This window comes from Orcinus orca, chromosome 2 (genome assembly GCF_937001465.1).
Source record: "Orcinus orca chromosome 2, mOrcOrc1.1, whole genome shotgun sequence".
NCBI lineage: Eukaryota > Metazoa > Chordata > Mammalia > Artiodactyla > Delphinidae > Orcinus > Orcinus orca.
Window position 1 is genome coordinate 135,853,504 of NC_064560.1, and position 23,245 is coordinate 135,876,748.

General features: G+C 39.4%; 1 protein-coding gene across 4 annotated transcripts in view; it reads left to right on the forward strand.

The window, feature by feature from the left end:
* Window positions 1-23,245, forward strand: part of AKAP6 (A-kinase anchoring protein 6) — a 599,311-nt gene that overhangs the window by 438,920 nt on the left and 137,146 nt on the right. For all 4 annotated transcript variants that reach the window (XM_049705377.1, XM_049705376.1, XM_049705375.1 and 1 more), the window contains one exon: window positions 15,885-16,033. In XM_049705377.1, the coding sequence (XP_049561334.1) occupies window positions 15,885-16,033 (149 nt within the window). The remainder of the gene's footprint in view (window positions 1-15,884; window positions 16,034-23,245) is intronic.

The window sequence follows — 23,245 nt, forward strand, 5'->3', positions numbered from 1 at the left end:
ATAGTGTTGTGGTCGGAAAGATACTTGATGCAAGTTTAATTTTCTTAAATTTACCAAGGTTTGATTTGTGAAGCAGGAGGTGATCTATCCTGGAGAATATTCCATGAGCATTTGAGAAAAATGTGTATTCTGTTGTTTTTGGGTGGAATGTCCTATAAATATCAATTAAGTCCATCTTGTTTAATGTATCATTTAAAGCTTGTGTTTCCTTATTTATTTTCCTTTTGCATGATCTGTCCATTGGTGAAGATGGGGTGTTAAAGTCCCCTACTATGATTGTGTTACTGTCGATTTCCCCTTTATGGCTGTTAGTATTTGCCTTATGTATTGAGGTGCTCCTATGTTGGGTGCATAAATATTTACAATTGTTATATCTTCTTCTTGGATTGATCCCTTGATCATTATGTAGTGTCCTTCTTTGTCTCTTGTAATAGTCTTTATTTTCAAGTCTATTTTATCTGATATGAGTATTGCTACTCCAGCTTTCTTTTGATTTCCATTTGCATGGATTATCTTTTTCCATCCCCTCACTTTCAGTCTCTATGTGTCCCTAGGTCTGAAGTGGGTCTCTTGTAGATAGCATATATATGGGTCTTGTTTTTGTATCCATTCAGCCAGTCTATGTCTTTTGGTGGGAGTGTTTAATCCATTTACATTTAAGGTAATTATCGATATGTATGTTCCTATTCCCATTTTCTTAAATGTTTTAGGTTAGTTATTGTAGGTGTTTTCCTTCTCTTGTGTTTCTTGCCTAGAGAAGTTCCTTTAGCAGTTGTTGTAAAGCTGGTTTGGTGGTGCTGAACTCTCTCAGTTTTTGCTTGTCTGTAAAGGTTTTAATTTTTCCATCAAGTCTGAATGAGATCCTTGCTAGGTAGAGTAATCTTGGTTGCAGGTTTTTCTCCTTCATCACTTTAAATATGTCCTGCCACTCCCTTCTGGCTTGCAGAGTTTCGGCTGAAAGATCAGCTGTTAACCTTATGGGGATTCCCTTGTATGTTATTTGTTGTTTTTCCCTTGCTGCTTTTAATATGTTTTCTTTATATTTAATTTTTGATAGTTTAATTAATATGTGTCGTGGTATATTTCTCCTTGGATTTATCCTGTATGGGACTGTCTGTGCTTCCTGGACTTGATTAACTATTTCCTTTCCCATATTAGGGAAGTTTTCAACTATAATCTCTTCAAATATTTTCTCAGTCCCTTTCTTTTTCTCTTCTTCTTCTGAGACCCCTATAATTCGAATGTTGGTGCATTTAATGTTATCCCAGAGGTCTCTGAGACTGTCCTCAGTTCTTTTCATTCTTTTTTCTTTATTCTGCTCTGCAGTAGTTATTTCCACTATTTTATCTTCCAGGTCACTTATCCGTTCTTCTGCCTCAGTTATTCTGCTATTGATCCCTTCTAGAGTATTTTTAATTTCATTTATTGTGTTGTTCATTGTTGCTTGTTTCATCTTTAGTTCTTCTAGGTCCTTGTTAAATGTTTCTTGCATTTTCTCTATTCTATTTCCAAGATTTTGGATCATCTTTACTATCATTATTCTGAATTCTTTTTTAAGTAGACTGCCTATTTCCTCTTCATTTGTTAGGTCTGGTGTGTTTTTACCTTGCTCCTTCATCTGCTGTGTGTTTTTCTGTCTTCTCATTTTGCTTATCTTACTGTGTTTGGGGCCTCCTTTTCACAGGCTTCAGGTTCATAGTTCCTGTTGTTTTTGGTGTCTGTCCCCAGTGGCTAAGGTTGGTTCTGTGGGTTGTGTAGGCTTCCTGGTGGAGGGGACTAGTGCCTGTGTTCTGGTGGATGAGGCTGGATCTTGTCTTTCTGGTGGGCAGGTCCACGTCTGGCGGTGTGTTTTGGGGTGTCTGTGGCCTTATTGTGATTTTAGGCAGCCTCTCTGCTAATGGATGGGGCTGTGTTCCTGTCTTACTAGTTGTTTGGTATAGGGTGTCCAGCACTGTAGCTTGCTGGTCGTTGAGTGAAGCTGGGTCTTGGTGTTGAGATGGAGATCTCTGGGAGATTTTCGCCGTTTTATATTACGTGGATCTGGGAGGTCTCTTGTGGACCTATGTCCTGAAGTTGGCTCTCCCACCTCAGAGGCACAGCCCTGACTCCTGGCTGGAGCACCAAGAGCCTTTCATCCACACGGCTCAGAATAAAAGGGAGAAAAAAATAGAAAGAAAGAAAAAAAGAGGATAAAATAAAATAAAGATAAAGTTATTAAAATAAAAAATAATTATTAAGAAGAAAATTTTTTTAAAGTAAAAAAAAAAACCAGATGGACAGAACCCTAGGACAAATGGTGAAAGCAAAGCTATACAGACAAAATCTCAGACAGAAGCATATACATACACACTCCCAAAAAGAGGAAAAGGGGAAAAAATAATATATGTTGCTCCCAAAGTCCACCTCCTCAATTTGGGATGATTGGTTGTCTGTTCAGGTATTCCACAGATGCAGGGTACATGAAGTTGATTGTGGAGCTTTAATCCGCTGCTCCTGAGACTGCTGGGAGAGATTTCCCTTTCTCTTCTTTGATTGCACAGCTCCCTGGGCTCAGCTTTGGATTTGGCCCCGCCTCTGCATGTAGGTCGCTGGAGGGCGTCTGTTCTTCGCTCAAACAGGATGAGCTTAAGGAGCAGCTGATTCGAGGACTCTGGCTCACTCAGGCCGTGGCGGGGGGAGGGAGGGGCACGGAGTGCGGGGCGAGCCTGCGGCGGCAGAGGCCAGCATGACATTGCACCAGCCTGATGCGCCCCATGCGTTCTCCCAGGGAACTTATCCCTGGCTCACGGGACCCTGGCAGTGGTGGGCTGCACAGGCTTCCGGGAGGGGAGGTGTGGATAGTGACCTGTACTCGCACACAGGCTTTTTGGTGGCTGCAGCAGCAGCCTTAGCGTCTCATGCCCCTCTCGGGGGTCTGCGCAGATAGCCGTGGCACGCGCCCGTCTCTGGAGCTCCTTTAAGCAGCGCTTTTAATCTCCTCTCCTCGCGCACCTGGAAACAGAGGTAAGAAAAAGTCTCTTGCCTCTTTAGCAGGTCCTGAGTTTTTCCCGGACTCCCTCCCGGCTAGCCGTGGTGCACTAGGCCCCTTCAGGACGTGTTCACGCCGCCAACCCCAGTCCTCTCCCTGCGATCCTACCGAAGCCCAAGCCTCAGGTGCCAGCCCCGCCCACCGCGGCGGGTGAGCAGACAAGCTTCTTGGGCTGGTGAGTGCTGGTTGGCACCGATCCTCTGTGCGGGAATGTCTTTGCTTTGCCCTCCGCACCCTGTGGCTGCACTCTCCTCCGCGGCTCCGAAGCTTCCCCTCTCCGCCACCGCAGTCTCCGCCCACAAAGGGGCTTCCTAGTGTATGGAAACCTTTTCTCCTTCACGGCTGCCTCCCACTGGTGCAGGTCCCATCCCTATTCTTTTGTCTCTGTTTTTTCATTTTTCTTTTGCCCTACCCAGGTACCTGGGGAGTTTCTTGCCTTTTGGGAGGTCTGAGGTCTTCTGCCAGCGTTCAGTAGGTGTTCTGTAGGAGTTGTTCCACGTGTAGATGTATTTCTGATGTATCTGTGGGGAGGAAGGTGATCTCTCCGTCTTACTCTTCTGCCATCTTCCTCCCTTCCCTTTATGGAGGCTCTTACATATGGCTTTGAGATTTACTCCAATGTTCTTATTCAGCATTTGGGGTCCTTGCCTTACTCATGGTAAGCATCCTCTGCTTTCATTAGAATTTCCTAATTAAACACTATTATCTGCCTTTACATTTTTATTATGACTTTAGTAAATTAATTAATAACCAATATATTGAAAAGCAAAGAGTTTTCCGTAGAAAATTATTTTTATATTTCCTACAAATCTGGTTTTAAATAAAATATCTAAGTTTTTAAATGACTTCTGACTTTCTTTTCTTTCTTCATCTTCAAATATTTCTCATTTATCAGTGAATCACATCTCAGTATAATATCTAGATAAAATGTGTTTTCTCTCCTTTTAAATACTTTTATATTCTCATCTGTTTTTATGGCATGTTACTGCATGTCTCCAGAGGCACACAGCATTTTTATTTTCAAGTAAATTTATATTAGTTACAGTCTCCAGCTGTTTTAGATATAGGATCATTTCCTGTCGGTACTGTTTCCAGGACAATTCTTTTTTTCCCTCACAAAAATGAAAAATGTAATTTAACAAAGACATCCTATAATTGCCTTCATATCTAGCAAGGTATCTAGCAATCTAAATACTTATTTTATTTAAAACATCTGTCTACATAATATCTAGTGATTGTCCAGGGCTAGATCATCCTTGGGAAAAGCAGCTGCTGCCATTTTTATTTAATTTATAAGGCACCACCAAAAATGTCTCCTTAATATTGAATCTTCTGCCACTATGTCATATGCGAGATTTTTTAAAAAATGAGAATAGCTTACCTTTTTGGTGTTTGCAGTTAGTCTTTTACAAATTAGGAAAGACTGTTCTTTTAAAAATCACTATGGAAACATTGTGCAAGAATAGTAAGCTTTTGTTACATATATCAAGGTATCATAATAAAAATGATGACATGCTACTCTACTCATATAACTAGACTTACATTGGAATCACATTTTATTTATTACTTATTTATTTTTAAGATTTTTTTGATGTGGACCATTTTTAAAGTCTTTATTGAATTTGTTACAGTATTACTTCTGTTTTGGTTTTTCGGCCACGAGGCATGTGGGATCTTAGCTCCCCAACCAGGGATCGAACCCGCACCCCCTGCTTTGGAAGGCGAAGTCTTAACCACTGGACTGCCACGGAAGTCTCTGGAATCACATTTTAATTGTCGTGTTTTTTTAGACTTATTTGTCTGTGGTGCATTTTCTTTTTATTTATAATGAAAATGTAAAGTCTTTTTTATTGTGAAATCGGTCTGCTGATTAGAGTGATTAGTCAATGTGTTCTTGTTATTTTTCAGAAAATGCACGAGAAAGATGACAGCTTCTATAAAAGCTCTTTGTCTTGGGGGTGATACTGAATATTACTTGTAGAGGAACCAATTGGAAACTCTATTTATTGTGCAAGATCCTTGGAGCCTAAGATAAAGTGTTTAACTTTTAATAGATTGTATCAATTGAGGCTCAACCAAATGCCAAAACCAACAGACACCCAGGCTCACAATAGTGTGTCTAAATGAGAAAGTTTACCTTTTCCAGGGATGTAATCAAAATATTCCTTTTTGGAACACTAAGAGTATGAAAGGGAAATGATTATGGTTCCCTACTGACATACTGTTATGATTGACAGGAAAAACCAACATGCATGCCACCTGAGACATCTTGTTCAGGAACTTTCTGGAGGGTAGTAAATTGGTGTTGGCACAAACACAAAAAAATAAAATGACTTGATTCAGCACTTTTCAATTCTAAATCCCCAAACACTAAAGAAAGAAGTAAATATTCATCAAATGATCAAAATTTATATTGATTTTTATTCTACATTAGCAGCTCAAAGTCAAGACTCTTGACAGGGTGGATGTCGGTTTGAATGATTCTCTTTGAAATGAGGATACAGGCACTGAGCTGAGTGCTACCGTGCATTCCTGAACCATAGGCCCTGATTATTAGAACCCTAGGAGGCTAAATTTTTTAAAGAACAGTATAAAGGCGGACTTGTTCAGTTCTGTTTTGATAGCTAAATTGTTATTATTAGTATGTAAAGTAATTCTTGTTGTTCCTGCTTCATTCCTTCCTTTCTATCACCATCTAAGGACAACTATTTTATAGAATTTCAAAGGAGCTGGAGTGCACATTGTAGTCATAGAGTTAATAGCAGCATTTGCCAACATAATTGTACTTGGGAAGGAACTGCCAGTCCTGCAGGGCAAGAGAAACTAAGATTGTATCTTCACATTATACATCTTTAATTTTTAGTTTCTGCCAGAAAGTACATAAGGATTTGCTGTAGTGGAATTTGGAAGATGGGAATAAGGATACAGCTGAAGAATATAAACACAGACTTGATGCCTGTGTCATCATGCAGAGATTTGCTAAGGAAACAGTAATGGAGAAACATCGAAATTCTGATCATCCCCTCCAGTCCACACAGTGTAATCACACTCCCTTCCCACCCTAGCTCATGACATAAGATGCTGAATTTTTAATCGCTTTAACTACTTCCATTGCAAAGAGGAGGAGGGTGGTGGTGGATAAGGCTACCCACAAATGCGATTGTGTGATATATTTGTTCTTTATATTTGTTAGGTGGAGGCATTATTGTCGTTGTTTTTACTAAACATCTCATCTATCATTAACATGGAGGAAGGAAACATTTTTCTTTACACACAAATGCAGAAGAAATAATGAAAGTAGCATTCATGTTAATTTTTCTGCTTTGTTTAAATGCTTACCATTTAACAAATATCATTAAGGACATAGCTTTAAAATTGAATTTCTTAAACATTGCAGTGAATGGTTTTAATGGTTTGTAAATAGCACCAAGTCAATAGAAATAAAGATGACATTTTAAAGATATAATATTTTTTACTTAAATCAGTTATCTTTTGCAGTTGTCCTGAGTTAATTATCCATGAATATAAATATAAGTAAACCTTGGGAACCTAAGGCTAGTTTTTCTGGGGCTGCCAATATGGTCAGAGAAGTTTTATATCCTAATGTACAGATTAGTATATACAGTAATCTTTGCTAAGTATAATATTAAAATAGCTTTGAGATTCTTGTTAAATTTTTAATGTATATTTAACTTTAAATGGGAAAATATTTATATATTTAAATACTTTTATAACTTTCTTATCCATTGATAAAAAGAATATTCTAACTAACTTACTGTTTCTTTGACAACATTTTCAAAGTGTAATATTGGTCATATCCTTGAATAAATATTTTAGCTCCTATTATGTAACATAATTTTCTGTAATTCTATGTTTAGGTTCCCTAAGGACAGGCACCATGTCTGACCCAGATTTGTATCTTGTACAATGTCTTACATATAAGAGACTCCCAAAATATGTTTGTCAGATGAAGACCTCTAATCAGCTTTACTCCAAAGAGACACATTGCTCCTTAGTCCTATGACTCCCTGCTCCAACTGTGTAGGAGAAGGAGGCTTTGTTACTCCATTCAGTTGTGCACACAGGGCTGAAGAGAGACTCTCATCCTTTATAATGCCAAATATTCTTTGTACTTAGTTAGAATGTAGCTAATCATGGATGTGTGATAAATATCTTCAGAGAGTTCATTTCTAGACAAAGGAAATGCACTTTGAATTCAATTCCAAAGATGAGTTATTTCAGGAAACCATGAACCTCCAACAGTGATGGCAAAAGCAACAACGCACAAAATAACTGGAATCTTGGGGGAAGAAAACACTGTAGAGGTGACAACGCTAAATCCTGGAGTGAGTATGAGGAATTCTGCCAAACAAAAGCATGGAGATTTCCAAGTGTAGATTCTAATCAACCCTGAAAGTCCTTGTCAGAGCCTGTGGGGGTCTAGAGACTGAAGGTGTTTCCAGTAGAATGAAGCAAGTTGGGCTAGTTGCGTGAGAAGGGTACTATGGAGAGGTGAGAGGGGAGGCATAGTAAATATTTGTCTAAGGAATAAGAGAAAAAGGCATGTGATTAGAGACAGTGCATCAAAGGGTAAAAACAACAACAACAACAACTAGTAAAAGTAGGAAGATATTCCCAAATGACAAAATTATTGTCAGAAAAAGTACAGTTCCCCTCCATTGTATTGATGGATCCCCATGGTCTTCCTGAATTGGTGTGGATTCTTCCAAAGTGTGACATTGCTAATGTTTCTTCCAAAAGCTCAAATGACTCTTTTTTAATGGGAAATCAGATTTTATTAAGCTAAAACAAGTTCTTACCCAGAAGACTTAAAACTTCATTTTGAAATGGATTGTGCAGCTTACTGCATGATGACAATAGCCGAAATTTTCATTCTATAAGTGTGAGACCATCGTGGTTAGTTTCTAATATAATACGTGAAGTATAGGATCACTCTATTAGCTGAATAAAATATTACCAAATGACTTGAAATAAAGAAGCTTTTCTTCTTCCTTTTTTTCCTAGATAAAAGTAAACAAGTTGTATATTACAATAATTTTCTGTCAAAGAAAAAAATAGTCTCCTTTCTAAGAGAAAATGAAGCCAACTATTTTAAAAATCAAGCTGAGGCTACAGCCTTCAAACTCTCTGTTTTATTTCTTTGTAGACTTTAAACCATTTTAGATTTTCAAACTCAGTAAGATCTATTCAGCTAATTTGTATAGAGTGCCTATCACATACTGTGTGCTGTGCTGGGTGCTGGAGATGCAGTAATGAATATATAGATAAAAGTCCCTGTCCTCACGTGGCTTTCAGTCCACTGGGGGAAGATGGACAATACAAAATAAGTTACATATTTTAGCTACACATGGTGAATATGTATAAAGGATGATAAGGATTGCTGGGGGTAGGGGTCAGTTGAAGTATTAAGTAGAAGATCAAATAAGACCTGAATAAGAAGATGACATTTTCAGACAAGACCTAAGGGAGGTTAGGGACCAAGCTAGCTTGCAAACAAGACCAAATGCCCCTAGAGCATGCCCACAAGCCATGCTGGAGCATGTCCGGATAGGTTGAAGACTGAGGACTCAACTGGGGAATTTGGACAACAGGCTAGTTGGAGTGTATTCAAGAGAAAATAGGAGAGGGATTGGACATAGTGAGTATAGATAATACATGTAAAAGTGACTTTGCTGTAATGGAGAACAGAGAAATGGGGCTTTAGCCAGAGGATAGATTGGTATCAACTGATGTCTAGAGATTATTTTTCCTTTTTTCTTTTTTTTAACATGGGAGAAACAGCATCTGGGGCTGGGGTGGTAATGTGCTAATGAGAATAATTATAGTAGAGAGGAAAAACTTGATGAAGGGGAGAAGGGTGGTTTGCTGCTGGGGTGATAATCTTTGCGTAGATAAGAGGGGGTCTAGTGCCTAAGTAGAGGGGATTGGTCTGAGATAGAAATACGGACTGTTTCCACAGAAAAAGGAGAGAAAGCGGAGGATGTGGACCCAGATGCAAGTGGGTGGGTAGATGTGGTGGGAAGCTATGAAGTACAATATGAATGAGCAGGCAGACCTACAATGGCATGAGTTAAGAAAGAGTAAAATTAATTATTTAACATTCTCAGGATACTTAACCCAACAAAGGATGCTGTGACGTGCAGTGATAATGAAATAATTGATATTTCTTAACTAAATCAGTGCTTTTTAGGGCAAGGCTAAGGCATATGTCTATATGTGATTATAAAAGTATGTGTTTAATCCTTAAAGACTGTTAGAATAACTGAAACTTACCTCCCCACCACCAAATTTTTCATGGGCTAACTATTTTGTCATTAGACACAATATCAGAGGGAAGTAGATGGTTGAGTAATTATTCAGGCCCTGGAGAAGATCGTTGAATTTGGATCACCACATACCAAGCCAAATTTAAATAAAATATTTTAGAACACTGTCTTGTGTTCTGATTATATTATTAATTTGTAGTCTAAATTTGAAGGAGTATCTGTAGTGATTTAAGCTATAGGTGCATACAAAATAAAAGGGGAAAACATTACTAGCAATGATAAGCGGCAAAGCAATTGTATTAAGCCTCAGATGAGAAGGCAGTGTTTCTAACTTTATTATGTGTATTAGTCTGCTAGGGTGGCAATAACAAACTACCACAGACTAGGTGGTTTAAACAACAGATTTATTTATTTCTTTCTTACAGTTCTGGAGGTTGGAAGTCCCAGATCAACATGTTGGGAGGTTTGGCAGGTTGGATTTCTGGTGAGGCCTCTCTCCTTGCTTGTAAATGACTGGCTACCTTCTCATTGTGTCCTCACATGGCCTTTTCTCTGTGGGAGCGCTCTGCATCTTCTTATAAGGACACCAGTCCTGTTGGATTAGGGCCACACCCTTGTGATCTATTTAACCTTAATTACCTCTTTAAAGACCCTGTCTCCAAATACCGTCACATTGGGGTTTAAGGCTTCAACATACAAATTGAAAAGTTATGACATTATGTGTCCTGAGTCTATAACATTATGTTAAACGTTTACTAGAGAGATATGAGTTAGTAGAATCTCTTAGGCATTCCCCCTGTTTGGGATGCTGGGCTTCTGGCCTCTTGGAAGCTGTTGATTCCCTTCTCAATGCAATGTTCTCAAAGTACGCCAGGAGGTAGGAATTTTATGAGCATATTTGGACTCATCCATCAGACACCTATGTTCCCATGACAGAAAAAAGGGAGATGGAGGAAGATAATGCCATCACAGAAACAATGTCATCTTTTGTTGGCAGGTCATTGGATAGGGTTCCGACTCCCTAACCTGACATCCTCCATAGCCTATCCCCTTCTACTTTAGCCTCTTCATCCAAATGCCTCCAAAACTCCAGCCACCATTCTCTGAACATGCCACATCCTTTCATAACTCTGGGCCTCTGAACAAAATGAGGTACTCTGCCTATAAAGATATTCATCTGCTTCTTTACCTGACAAAGTCATAGCCATGCTCCCAGATCTGGCTCAAATGCCACCTCTGTCAAGCCTTTACTGCCTACTCCTCACCTTCAGGCAATTAGTTCTTTTATTTCCCATCTTCCCCCACAATCATTTCACTTGGCACATTTGTAGGTATCTGTTGGCATGGCTCTTTCCTCCACTACACTGCAGTCCCTTTAGAAAAGGGGCTATGTTTTGTTCTTCTTTGTACCCACAGTCCCTGGTACAGTTCCTGACACATGATAAAGGCTCAGTGAATATATGAGTAATAAATTATTTACTGAGCCCCTATCATGTTCCAGATACTGCCAAGGTGCTGGGAATACAAAATGGCTGAGGAGACAGACAGACAGTGTCCCTGTATGGAGCTTAGAGTCTGGAGACAGAGACAGAAAAAGTGTAAGCCAGCAAATGTAAGAATTTTTTTTTTTTTTTTCGCGGTACGTGGGCCTCTCACTGTTGTGGCCTCTGCCGTGTGGACGCGCAGGCTCAGCGGCCATGGCTCACGGGCCCAGCCACTCCGCAGCATGTGGGATCTTCCCGGACCAGGGCACGAACCTGTGTCCCCTGCATCAGCAGGCGGACTCTCAACCACTGCGCCACTAGGGAAGCCCCAAATGTAAGAATTTTAAGTTGTGATATGTGCTGTGAAGGAAATTAACACTTCCGAAATGGAGAAAGATAGAGTGGATCTACTTTTGATAGGGTGGTCAGGGAAGGCCTCTCTGAGAAGTAACATGTCAGCTGAGAGCTAAAGGATGAGAAGATGTTACCAAGAGAATATTCCAGAGAAAGGGAACAGTATATGCAGAGGTCCTGAGACAGGAAAGAGCTGTTTAAAGAACTGGGAGAAGGCAAGCATGACGGTGCATAGTGATCAAGAGGGAGACAAGTAGGAAATGAGGTCTGAGACAGGCAGGAACCAAATCTAATGAGCCATGGAAGAAGTTTGTGTTTTAGATCTGAATGCAGTATGAAACCAACTCAGTTTTATAGAGACCACTCTGGTCCTGTAAGGGAAGAGGTTAGAGGGGCAGGAATGGGTGAGGGGAGATACATATTAGAAGATAATTGCTGTACTACAGGGGAGAGATGATGAAGGCTTGGACCAGTCTGGCAGCAATGCAGACTGTGAAGACAGACTGGAGAGACATTTTGAAAGAGGAATCAACAGAATTTAGGGAGTAACTGGCTGTGGAAAATGAAGAAGAGGAGTCATGGAAGACTCTCAAGTTTCTGACCTAAGCAACAGATGGTGCCATTGATTTAACGGGAAAGTCCTAAGAACAAAGTTTCGGGGCACACGATAAGGATGAGAATGGAGAGTGTTTTAAACAGTGATGCCTAAAGTAAATTCAGTTAGCAATGTCAGGTGATTGATTGGGTAGGTAGTTATGACACTCAGAGGAGAGAATAGGAGGCCATTACTACATAGATGGCATGGAAAGCCATGGAAGAGAGTATAAATAAAGAAAAGAGATCCAGAATTAAGCCCTGAAATACCAACGACCAGTGATCCCAGATGTGATTCAAAAAGATCAAGGAACTATCTATAAAATAGACTTGGGGATGGTGGAGAAAGAGGGAGGGAGAGTGTTTGAGAATCCATCGCATTAGGTCAGCTAAGGTGTAATGCAGGCCTAGATTAGAATAAGTGAGAACTGATTCTTTTTCTCTTCTCATCATACACCATCTCCCATGGCAGTCTCATTTCCTTTCCTAATGTCAACCATTGCCTCTGGGTTTATATTTCAGTCTTAATATTTCCACTTGCTTGCTGAACATCTCATTTGGGGAATCACACTAGTACCTCAAACCAAAAGACTCAATTCCAGCTCATTTGTTCCATTCACCTGTACTGCTGTTTTTATATTCCTACTCCCATTGACGGCACCTACCAGGAAGTGAGAGGTGGATCTGTCACTGAGTCTGTTCCCTCTTGTTCCTTTTTATTTTCCTTAATAGGTTGCTAAATCCCATTGATTACAATCAATCCCATTGATTGATTAGTAGGATCAGTAATATTATTTAATGTCTTAATTTCCATTTGTAAAATGTAGTCACTTTTAAAAGCATCCACAATTGTAATAGATGCTAAGAAATGAAATTCTTTTAATCAAAGATTCAGTGTTACTATTTTTTTAAGAACTATAGTTTCTTCAAATCGTTTTCTTAAAAATTTACCTTTGGGACTTCCCTGGTGGCGCAGTGGTTGAGAGTCCGCCTGCTGATGCAGGGGACACGGGTTCGTGCTCCGGTCCGGGAAGATCCCACATGCCGCGGAGCGGCTGGGCCCGTGAGCCATGGCCGCTGAGCCTACGCGTCTGGAGCCTGTGCTCCGCAACGGGAGAGGCCATAACAGCGAGATGCCCGCGTACCGCAAAAAAAAAAAAAAAAAAAAAAAAAAAAATTTACCTTTGGACTAAGATACAGTATGAGAAAAAGTTAAGACAGTTTGCAGAGAGATTTAGACTGGCAAAGTCATTCAACCTTAGCAGAAGAAGCAACTTTGGTTCTATTTTTATCATCACATTTAGGAATGAATCACTGAAAGCAGAGATAGAAATAGAGGTGGATAGAAAAGACCTGGGCCATCTAATTCATCTCCTTGTTAGCACAGGGAAGTTTCCTATGTCAAATGCCTTTGAGATATTGTGCAATAAAAGTCTTAGATTAACAACATTTCAATCACTTTTGTAAGGTGATTAATTATTTTTCAAGTTGCTCTCAGCAACTTGTCTCTCTCTGAGCTCCTTTCCATGTATCCCTGTCATGAGAGGTGTTTCCCTCTGTGCACAGAAATGGCCTAGGATCTCAAAGGGATGAACTTCAATTATTCTTCTATAGTAGTGATGAGTCTATATTAAGTTGGCCTCCCTCTTGATGATGCTTTTTGTGACCAGTGGCACACATTTGTGAAATCTTTGCCCAGAGCAAGCAGTGGTCTAATTTGCTACCTTAGGGTGGTTAAAAATTAATGGGAACCTGTAGGGATCAGACATGCCCCTTGGCATCTAATGGTGCAGATTCAATATTTTAATGGGGTTACCAATAGAATACTTTGTGTGGGATGTCCTCCTCAGTATCCCTATAGCATTGAGGAGGGGAGGGGTTGGGGGGTAGCATTTGGAAAGATTGTTTTTAAGTTCTTTTTTAAAATTATTATTACTGTTATTTTACTGAAGTAGAGTTGATTTACCATGTTGTGGCAATCTCTGCTGTACAGCAAAGTGACTCAGTTATGCACACACAGACATTCTTTTTTTATATTCTTTTCCATTATGGTTCAGGATACAGTAGGACCTTGTTGTTCATCCATTCTAAATGTAATAGTTTGCATCTACTAACCCCAAACTCCCAGTCCATCCCTCTCCCTCCCCCACCCCCCTTGGCAACCACAAGTCTCTTCTCTATGTCTATGAGCCTGTTTCCGTTTTGTAGAGAGGTTCATTGTGCCATATTTTAGTGGTATCACATGGTATTTCTCTTTCTCTTTCTGACTTACTTCACTTAGTATGATAATCTCTAGTTGCATTAAATTCTTTGACTATTGTTCAGTATCTCTCAGTTGTCTCATATTTAGTTACTTAAGAATATTGTATGCTCTTTTGAAAGATATATTCTGTTGTTTTTTTCTAATCATTGACTCCCTCTATTCACTTTCATGTACCTCCCCCCAACTGTTAAAAAATATTCTTAGGTCTGTAGGTATCATTTCTCCAAATTCTATGATATCTGCAAAGCTCTGAGTTGGCACTCTTCTGTGTTGCCATTAATATACTCCATACCTTCTCTTTCACTATCTATTAATAAATATGCCGAATAACACTAAATCTAGTATTTCCTTTGTGCTTTTCCATCAGCCATACCCCTCTTCCCATACTGAATGTACTCCGTGTAACATTATCCTTTGTTTATACTGTTTGACATAATTCTTAATCCAGTTGAGTCTATTCTTATTCAAGCCAATTCATTTGGGCAAGAAGAGTTTACATGAACCAATACATAGATTGCAGTTCTTGAAACTTCAGTTATATGAGTATAGTAATTTTAGCATTTTTAAAGTTCTTCCTCAGTATCTAGAACATTCATAAGTAGCTGCTGTGGAAAGCAACAAAATGCGAACTCTAGAGTGATTTGAGATCTTACATTTCATAAGCTACCCATTTCCTTTACAGAGTCCTGATTTGCCCTTTTAAGCAGCTGCTACTTTGCAACACTCTCTCTTTCTTTCCATGGTTGAGTCTGTAAAACCAGAGACCAGGCAAAAGGCCTTGGTTGGCACTGGATGCAAAGAGTAGGAGGTCATGTCTGACTTTGCTTTTCCATTCTGGCAACTGCTTTTCCTGCATGTTATAGAATTCTGACCTGGGTCAAACAGGTCTGACTCAGACCTGTTTTTTTGTAGGAGAATATGTAATTAAATTATAAAGAAGCAGAAGTGTTAAGGCTATTGAGAAATGTTAACGGACGTGTTGGATTTAGTGAAGTGCGCCAAAAGAAAATAAGAGCTCCTTTGGTCCACAGTGCACATAACTCATCATTGCCCTTTCCCCTTCACCATAGGCAAGCATGCCACCGAGAAGACTTCATTCCCCGTCTCATCTGGTGTTCTAGGGAACTCTAAAGCCACAGGGATCACAACAGCTGCAATAAATAAAGCATCTATTCAATGCTATTCCATGCCAAATATTATTCAGCATTCTTTTGGCCTTGGTTTGATAGAAAACAGCATGGTGAACTTACTACCTCTCCCTGTACTACAGTGAGCCCCAAGTATCTATGAAAGATTTAACAATTCAAGCCTGCATGTAAGCAAAATCACTGTTCTCTCTATTTTAACATTATTAAGACAAAATTCAGAGAACCAAAAAAAAAAAAATGTAGTACAGGAAGTCCGTTGTCACTATTGGAAAGGTATTGAATTAATACTAGGCTTTTTTATTCTCCTCGGGGAAGATAATGAGAAGCATTCAAAGTATGTGTCCATGCAAATGTATGGATCGGAGGGGGAATCTTTAAAAAAATAAATGTTACATATGTGGCAATACGAGGAAGAATATTATTAAGGAATTTCACAGAATTTTTATGTAAAGTCTCATCATACAGTATTACGATCTCAGGGATATTTTGTGATATTTACTGAGTCTTCTGAGAATTCATTTATTCAGGTCATATTTTAAGGAGGAACTTATAAGATTCAAATCTAAAATATAATTCTGTAATATGCCCAGCTGATCCCATTAAATCCAACCTGAAAAGGAGCCGTATAATGATGTGAACAATTCCCATTCTTTGAGTTGTTACACCTCACTTGAAATGCATTCCTTCTGGATTAAAACAGCAATTCCTCTTTTTTTCTCTCTCCAGGCTGAGGTTCAACTATGCTACCTGGAAGCACAAAGAGATGCTGTTGAGCAGATGTCCCTCAAGCTGTACAGCGAGCAGTATACCAGCAGCAGCAAGAGGAAAGAAGAGTTTGCTGATATGTCAAAAGTTCATTCAGTAGGAGGCAATGGGTAGGGAACTATTCTTTTTGTTGTTTTATTCTCACTAATCTCTACTTTTTCAATGATGTTCCACTGGTAGGTGTTAGGCAGGCATTTCGTCCCTAGATAACAAGAGAAGCACGATAGACGAGGCATTTATGTTCTTTTCCATTCACTTCAGAATTGAAGACTGTGGATTTTATCAGTGTGTCATCTCACCCAGAACTTCCTAACTTTGTTATTATTGTTTTCAAAACAGCCTTGTGATTTTATGAGTGTTTCTGTCACTACACTATGCCTGTAACTCTTTTCAGTATATTTCCCCCTCTTTAAACTTCACCGTTTATTTTAAAGTCTATAGAAGCAACTTTTAAATACCAGAACCTCACTGTAAACTTGGTAGAACATAATTTTTATGAAAAATATAGATATTTAATAATTGTTTAGGGGCTATGAGCTAACCGGTTTGTCACATAAAGTCAACTGGAATAATGGACTAGCGCTTATTGTCTATGGTATGTGAAAAGACCCAGCAACTTCAGTGACCCACCAACAATTTCATTCAGCCTGAGACTAATGGACTAATGGCTGTCTTTATATTGTACTAACTACCCATGCTATTGAATAGTTAAGTCATGCATTCAAATATTTCCAAATTACTTTAAAGTTATGCGAACACTGTGTGTGTATATATAAATATGTATGTATATATAATACATGTATAGAATTTTTTAAAAACGTATATTAAAAAAATTTTTTTCTGGCTCAATTTGAATATTTAGTAGGTGATTATTAAAGAGTAAAAGAGTGTAATGAAATTTAATTATTTCATAGTTTTAATGACTTGATAATATTTATACTCATAAAAATGGAAACAGTGACCTATTTCGCTCTTATACTTGAGCCAGACAACACGGCGGAGAAACTGTTCCCCCAAGTTCTATTAGATGTTAATAGCACAGTATAAATCTATGGGGTGTAACTCTAGCCAAAATATTCCTTGAAAAGGCAGGAGGAAAGAAGTAAGTGCTTATGGTTCTGACGTGACTTAAAATTCAAATTTGGGGGATAAATTAAGAACACAAGTTACAAATCCTGTCTTGTGATATAACCCAAGGTCTAAGAATGCAAGAAAAGAATCAGAGTCATAATTCTTTTTTAGGAAATGGGAAAGGACTTTTCAAATTTTAAAATTTACCTATGCATATAATTTGTTGCTCTATTAAGATATTTGTTATACATAGACATGTTATACATATATTTGATTCATCTTATACGATTCAGAAGACATTTATTCGCAAGAGGACAAGCATAGCAGCAAATAAGAAAGAAAAGGTTAAATCTTGGAGCATGAACAATACGCTGTTTTGAGGCCTTAACGTGCTTTAATTTTTCTAAATGCCTAAGTAGTCTCTGGTGTACCCACAACCACAAACTTTAGGTCACATTTTCATGTTTTCTAAAAGTGCTGGGGGTTGAGCGGTCACCATGTGCTTCTGACCTTGGATTCCAAGGGCCCAACCTGAGTACTTACTCTGGGCTCCACAAATCATAAATCTGCCCTGGGAATTGCTTAGTTAACAACAAGCATTGTTCTGTAAAGTGGGAGTACGTGAACTTGCCTGATATCCTTTGTTTATGCTCCTTAGGGTGCTGAAGGCTGTGCATTGTGCAGAAATTTAACAGTATGCTAAAGAAAAGGCAGCTATTTAATACTAAGGACAAAAAGCATATACTCCTTTCTATTTTCTGTTTACATACAGAAAACCATTGTTTGAGAAATGTATGTGGGTGAGGTTATCTGGGGTGTCCTGCCCCTAAGACTCTTTGCTCCCACAGTTGAATCCTTAATTCTGAAGCCTTAAGAACACAGCCTTGTAAAATTATCTGCTCCGATGATACATAAACTTCATTAACCGTTCATTTTGTTACATAGAATGAGCATTGTTTCCGATAAGCAATTGTGGGAATAGTGTGGGATTTCTAGGGTCTTCATTCCATATGCAGATAGATATCCAATCTACTAAAGAGAACATTAAGTTAGTGATACAATTTGTATATTTTCATTTCCTCCCCGTGCCTACATGCATGCGAAGAAGAGTATGTAGTTGAAAAATGTATAAGGTTACTCCAGGGAAGACTCAGCTGCTAGACTGAATGGAGATCTTAAATTTCTAAGAATTTTGCATAACCAAAGTATTGTTTAGAAATGAGTTTATACCTTTCTGGCTTGACGAAAAGGTGTGCATCAAGGTGATTTAACACAGCTTATATACAACTGTGAAATGTGTGTTTAGCAGTCATGAATATGTGCAGTGGGAAGATTTCCCCAAAAGTATGTGAACCTGTGTGAGCTGTAGTAACAGAGTGTGCCCCTCTGTGGGAGACTCTGGGCACTGGCTCCTGCATCACAAAGTGGGAAACCATGGCTTCCTCTAGGGACATACAATGCTTGAATCACTGGTGATTCTCAGTGGGAGCAGGTTGGTACTTTTGATTCTGGCTGATTTAAATGAAAGCTTATAGATTGTTTTGTGTCTTTCATCCAGTAAATATCCACTGAAGGCCTACTAAGTGCATGGCATGATGTTCTGAGCAGAGTTTGTCAAGAACACTTATAATCTGTGTACTTTGTAAAGTATAACCATCTCTTTTTGTAACACCTCTTTCTATCAAGGAGTTATCTGATTTCATTTTTTTAATGAATTTCAAAATCTTGTTTAATTCATTAAGTAGCATCCATATCAAGATTTAATGTAGATTAAAAACCATGTCTTTTGTTCAGCTTATAAATGATAGAACTGAGAGGCAGAAAGGCAGGGTGACTGGCTTGTCCAGGACCTCAACTCAGAGTCCTGGGTCACGATGCAGTGGACAACCGATAAAGTTACACTTTGCCCTCTCTCTGAGAATTTCATTCAGACCCTTGATAAACATTTTTCCCCCTAAAACACATGTTATGCATATTCCATACTGTATAAAATTTAAATTATGGTATCTTCCTACTGTGGAAAAATGGAAGAGTCTTAAGGCAATTTCATTAAAGCCACAAGGAATTTTGGGCAAAAACATTGCAAAGCAGGTGGTAAGTGAAAACAGAATTGACTTCATTCATTAATTTGATGAATATTATTAAATACCTCCTATATGAAGTGCAGAGATGAAATGGTCCCTGCCCTTGAGGGACTCACAGTTTGGTAGGAGGAGCCAGATCTGTAAACAACATGTAGTAAAGGATCCCAAGTGCTGAGTTAGAAATCTGCTTGGAGTCAGGATCAGGGCTTATGGAAGGCGAAGCTCAATGCTGACTGCAGTAGGGGGAGTTGGAGCAGGTCAGGAAAGACAGCAGAAAGAGAGGACTCTGGAGATGATTTTCAAAAGAAGCCTAGGTCAGGGGAAGAGTTTTCCAATTTAATCTGAACAAACATTTATTGAGCACTTACAAAGACAGACCGTAGTCCCTACCTTCATGAAATAGTCTAGCAAGAGAGTGCAGCATTAAGCCAGTATTTGCCTGTGCAATGAGGAAGAAGAGGAAGCAGAGGGTGCCAGGGAAGCTCAGAGCAAACAGTGTAGACTCCATGAGGCAGGGCTGTGCCTGTCATGTTCACCACACTCAGCCCTGCACCCTGGAATGTGCTAGGTGCTCGGCGAATGCATTGATGCATAAATGAATAACTAAAACGGATCTGGGGGTCTGAGAGAGGGAGCAAAGGTCTGGAATCATTCGACTACCTGCTGTTCCATATGACTGGAGAGGAGGGTAGAAAGTTGGAGGGGGTGGTGAAAAATCAAGCTTAGGAAGAAAGTGAAGTCCAGATCCTAGAGTTAATCACTGAGTTCATGGTTCTTAACCAGGATAGTGCATCAGGATTACCTATGCAGCTTTTAAGCCAAAAAATGCCTGCCCGTCTCACCTCCCGAAAAATTCTGACTCAGTAGGCAGGAGTGGCCCAAGATGTATTTGATGCCCACTTCCAGCTGAGAACCATTGCTTTAGTGGTTTTCAAAGTCTGGACCAACAGCATTAGTGTCTCCCGGGAATTTGTTAGACATGCAGATTCTGGGTCCCACTCCACATGTACTAACTTGGAAAGTCTGGGGGCGGAGACCAGTAATGGAAAAAGTGGAGACAGGATTGGAGGCTAAAGCCAGAAGGAGTCGATAAACCTTGGCTGAGGGGAATGAGGGAGAAAAAGGAACCACTCTGATGCTCCAGTTGCTGGCTCAAGGGGGAGAAGGAAACTAGGAGGATTTGGATTCAAATGATTTCCGTGTCATTCAACACTTAGTAACTCTTGAGCAACTAGGAAGTGCAGACTCTACTAGGCACTGGGGATGTAGAGACAGTGGGACCCAAAGGGTGGCAGGAGCATGTCAGTCAGGAACGCCTGCTAGGAGAAGTGTCCATGGAGGATGGCCAGGGTCAGAAGTGACAGCCAGAGTGTCTCCCACAAAGGAGACAGTGTGTACACACAGCTGGAACCAGCCAAGGATCCCAGCAAGACTAGACTGGCAATTTTCAAACAGTATTCTGTCAGCAGTCGGGAGAATACATTGCCATGGGCAATACTAGACAGCGATCGGTTAAGAGGCTATTCCAGATATCCACGTGAGAAATAGTTAGAGCCTGAGCTAATAAGACAGCAGGAATGGAAACTGAAAGAAGGACGTTGAAGACAGGCCCTGGTCACTGAGTGGATGGGGGGCATTTAAGACAGCGCCTCTCCTGAAAGGGAGGAGCAGGGGGGCGGGGAGAAGCTGAGTGTTTGGGACATAGTTCTTTTTATGATCTGCGTAGCATCTAAGGAAGCAGGTCTGGAGCTCAGGAGTGTCTTGGGCTCCTCAACCATCAACAAGGACAGTATGGTAACTATGAGGTGGTAGAGGCTAAGAGAGCTAGGCGCTTACCTTGTGGTAGTCTATCCCATAAAATCTACCCCAGGTAGACATAACAGTATCTCTAAGAATGCTCGTTTTAAAAGGTATGGCTAATAGGAACGTTTTTCTTTCAGTTAGACTCTTTCAGGCTCTATTATAGAAGTCTTCTAAAATAAAAACTACACCATTGAAAATTCCATGTGATATCTTGATTAGCAGGAATTGAGGACTACAGTTGACTATTATTTTCTGTCTTAAAGCTGCAGGCAACATGTCCTGATCCTAGATATTAGAATGCATTAGGTCTGCTCTGATTGCTTCCAAATGCACAATAACACTTATTTTTAGGGACGGTCATACATTCACTCTAGTCTAATTTCTTAAAGGAGGAGAGAGAGCATACATGATTAAAAATTAAAGATTTGGATTCAAGTTGGCGCTCTGCTACTTTTTAGCTGTGTGACCTTGATTGAGACACTTAACCTCCTCAGTATGCAATATCTCAGTCTGTAAAATAGTAATATTTTATTATTCCTATTATTATTTTATTATTCCTATTATTAAGTAGACTGATTATTATCCCAGTCTACTTCCCATGCTTTTTGCAGCATAGAACTACAATCATCAATAAGAAAATGTCTAAAATACCTGGAATGTAATAGATATGTGAAAAATTAGTTAATGAAATATGCATCAGAGCAACTACTATGTTGCGAGGAGTTGTATGAGGTGCTAGGAATGGAAAAAATACATATGACTTGATCTCTACTGTCTAGTGAGGGAGAAAGACAGAGACACTCAGATACAACCTTATGAAATGATGGTCAAAATTCCAGATAGACGGTATTATGGGGATACTTAGGAGGCTTGCCTAATCCAGCCTGGCTAGAAGGGGTCAGGGAGGTTTATGGGAGGAGGGAACATCTGAGCTGTCTTAAAAGATGCATAGATTCTAGCCATTAGGAAAAGGTCAGGTAGAATGAGGGTGAGGATTTCAGGTGTGTATGTAGGGGTGTGTGTGTGTGTGTGTGTGTGCGCGCGCGTGTGTGAGCGTGCACGCACGCACGTATTAAGGGTTACCATAAATAATAATTTGAAGCAGAAGGGCATGGAGATGTTTCCTGACTCTGCTTCCTGGGATCAGGAGGGAATCCCAAGGGAGCTCTTAGAGACTTCTGTTCTTGTGGTAAAGTTCTAGAAGATACCTCAGTCTCAGTCATATGCCAGGCTTCCTCTGGTTGTAGGGGAATTTGGGCAATGTCTACAGATGGATATGTAGTTAAGGTTTATGCTCTGTGTGTAAGAATACAGGAGTATTCACCCTGTAAGGTTTTAGCGTAAATTTTACTTCCAAATACAAACAGTATATATAGGTTATTTCCAAGCACAACAGGCTGAACTCAGTGAACTTTAATTAGACAAAAGGCTAAACGTTCAGCAGGAAAGATGAGTCCATTTTCCTTTAGGAAGAGAAGTATCCCTGGATCAGTGTGAAAACATACACAGATATAGATATAGATATAGATATAGATATATATATATATATATATATATATATATACACACACACACCATATATAAAAAACACTCCCAAAGAGGAATGATACTGACAGATGAAAACAAATATATCACTATTTAAAACATTGCTTGATTAAAGATCAAATTTGACTCTAAATTAATTAAGCAATAAGATACCCTGAATGACTGTAACTACCTGAGAAGTGACATAATCACCCCTGGATTTCACTGCAGCAGGGTGATCTTTCTAGTTTTCTGTTGAGCAAAAGGCCAAAAATATCTCTGTGCAGTGGGATGAACATTCATGCTCACTCATATTCTCTCTCTCTCTCTCTCTCTCACATGCACACACAAAGACACACACACAAAAAATGACAATTTGGAATTTCTGCTCAATGGGTGTTTTTGGAACATTGCTACATAAAATGTTTTCTTTTTGGTACACACCAGCCATAAAATGAAGTACTATCTCTTACGTGTGCCAATGTTGAGAACACTTTTGCAGATATATCACTAGACAGCCCAAAGAGACCTTATTTCCACCCTGCATTTCTATTTTCTTCCCCTGATTCTTCCCCTGTCTTAAACTAATGAACAGCTGCTCAGTGTTCAGTTCCGGTTCTTTTTGCACCTTCTCTTGTGCTGTGGTGTTATTGAACAGTAAGATCTCAACACAGCCTGTAGTCAAAGGAGCCAAAAGTGCCTGACTACCTTCTGAAAAACTGACATTCTAGGCACTATGTGATTATTAAAATAGGTCTTTCTGGGCTGAAAAAAAAAATCTCACCAGTATAAATGTATTCATTTGGGATCATGATATTATATCCTTCTAATGTGCAAATA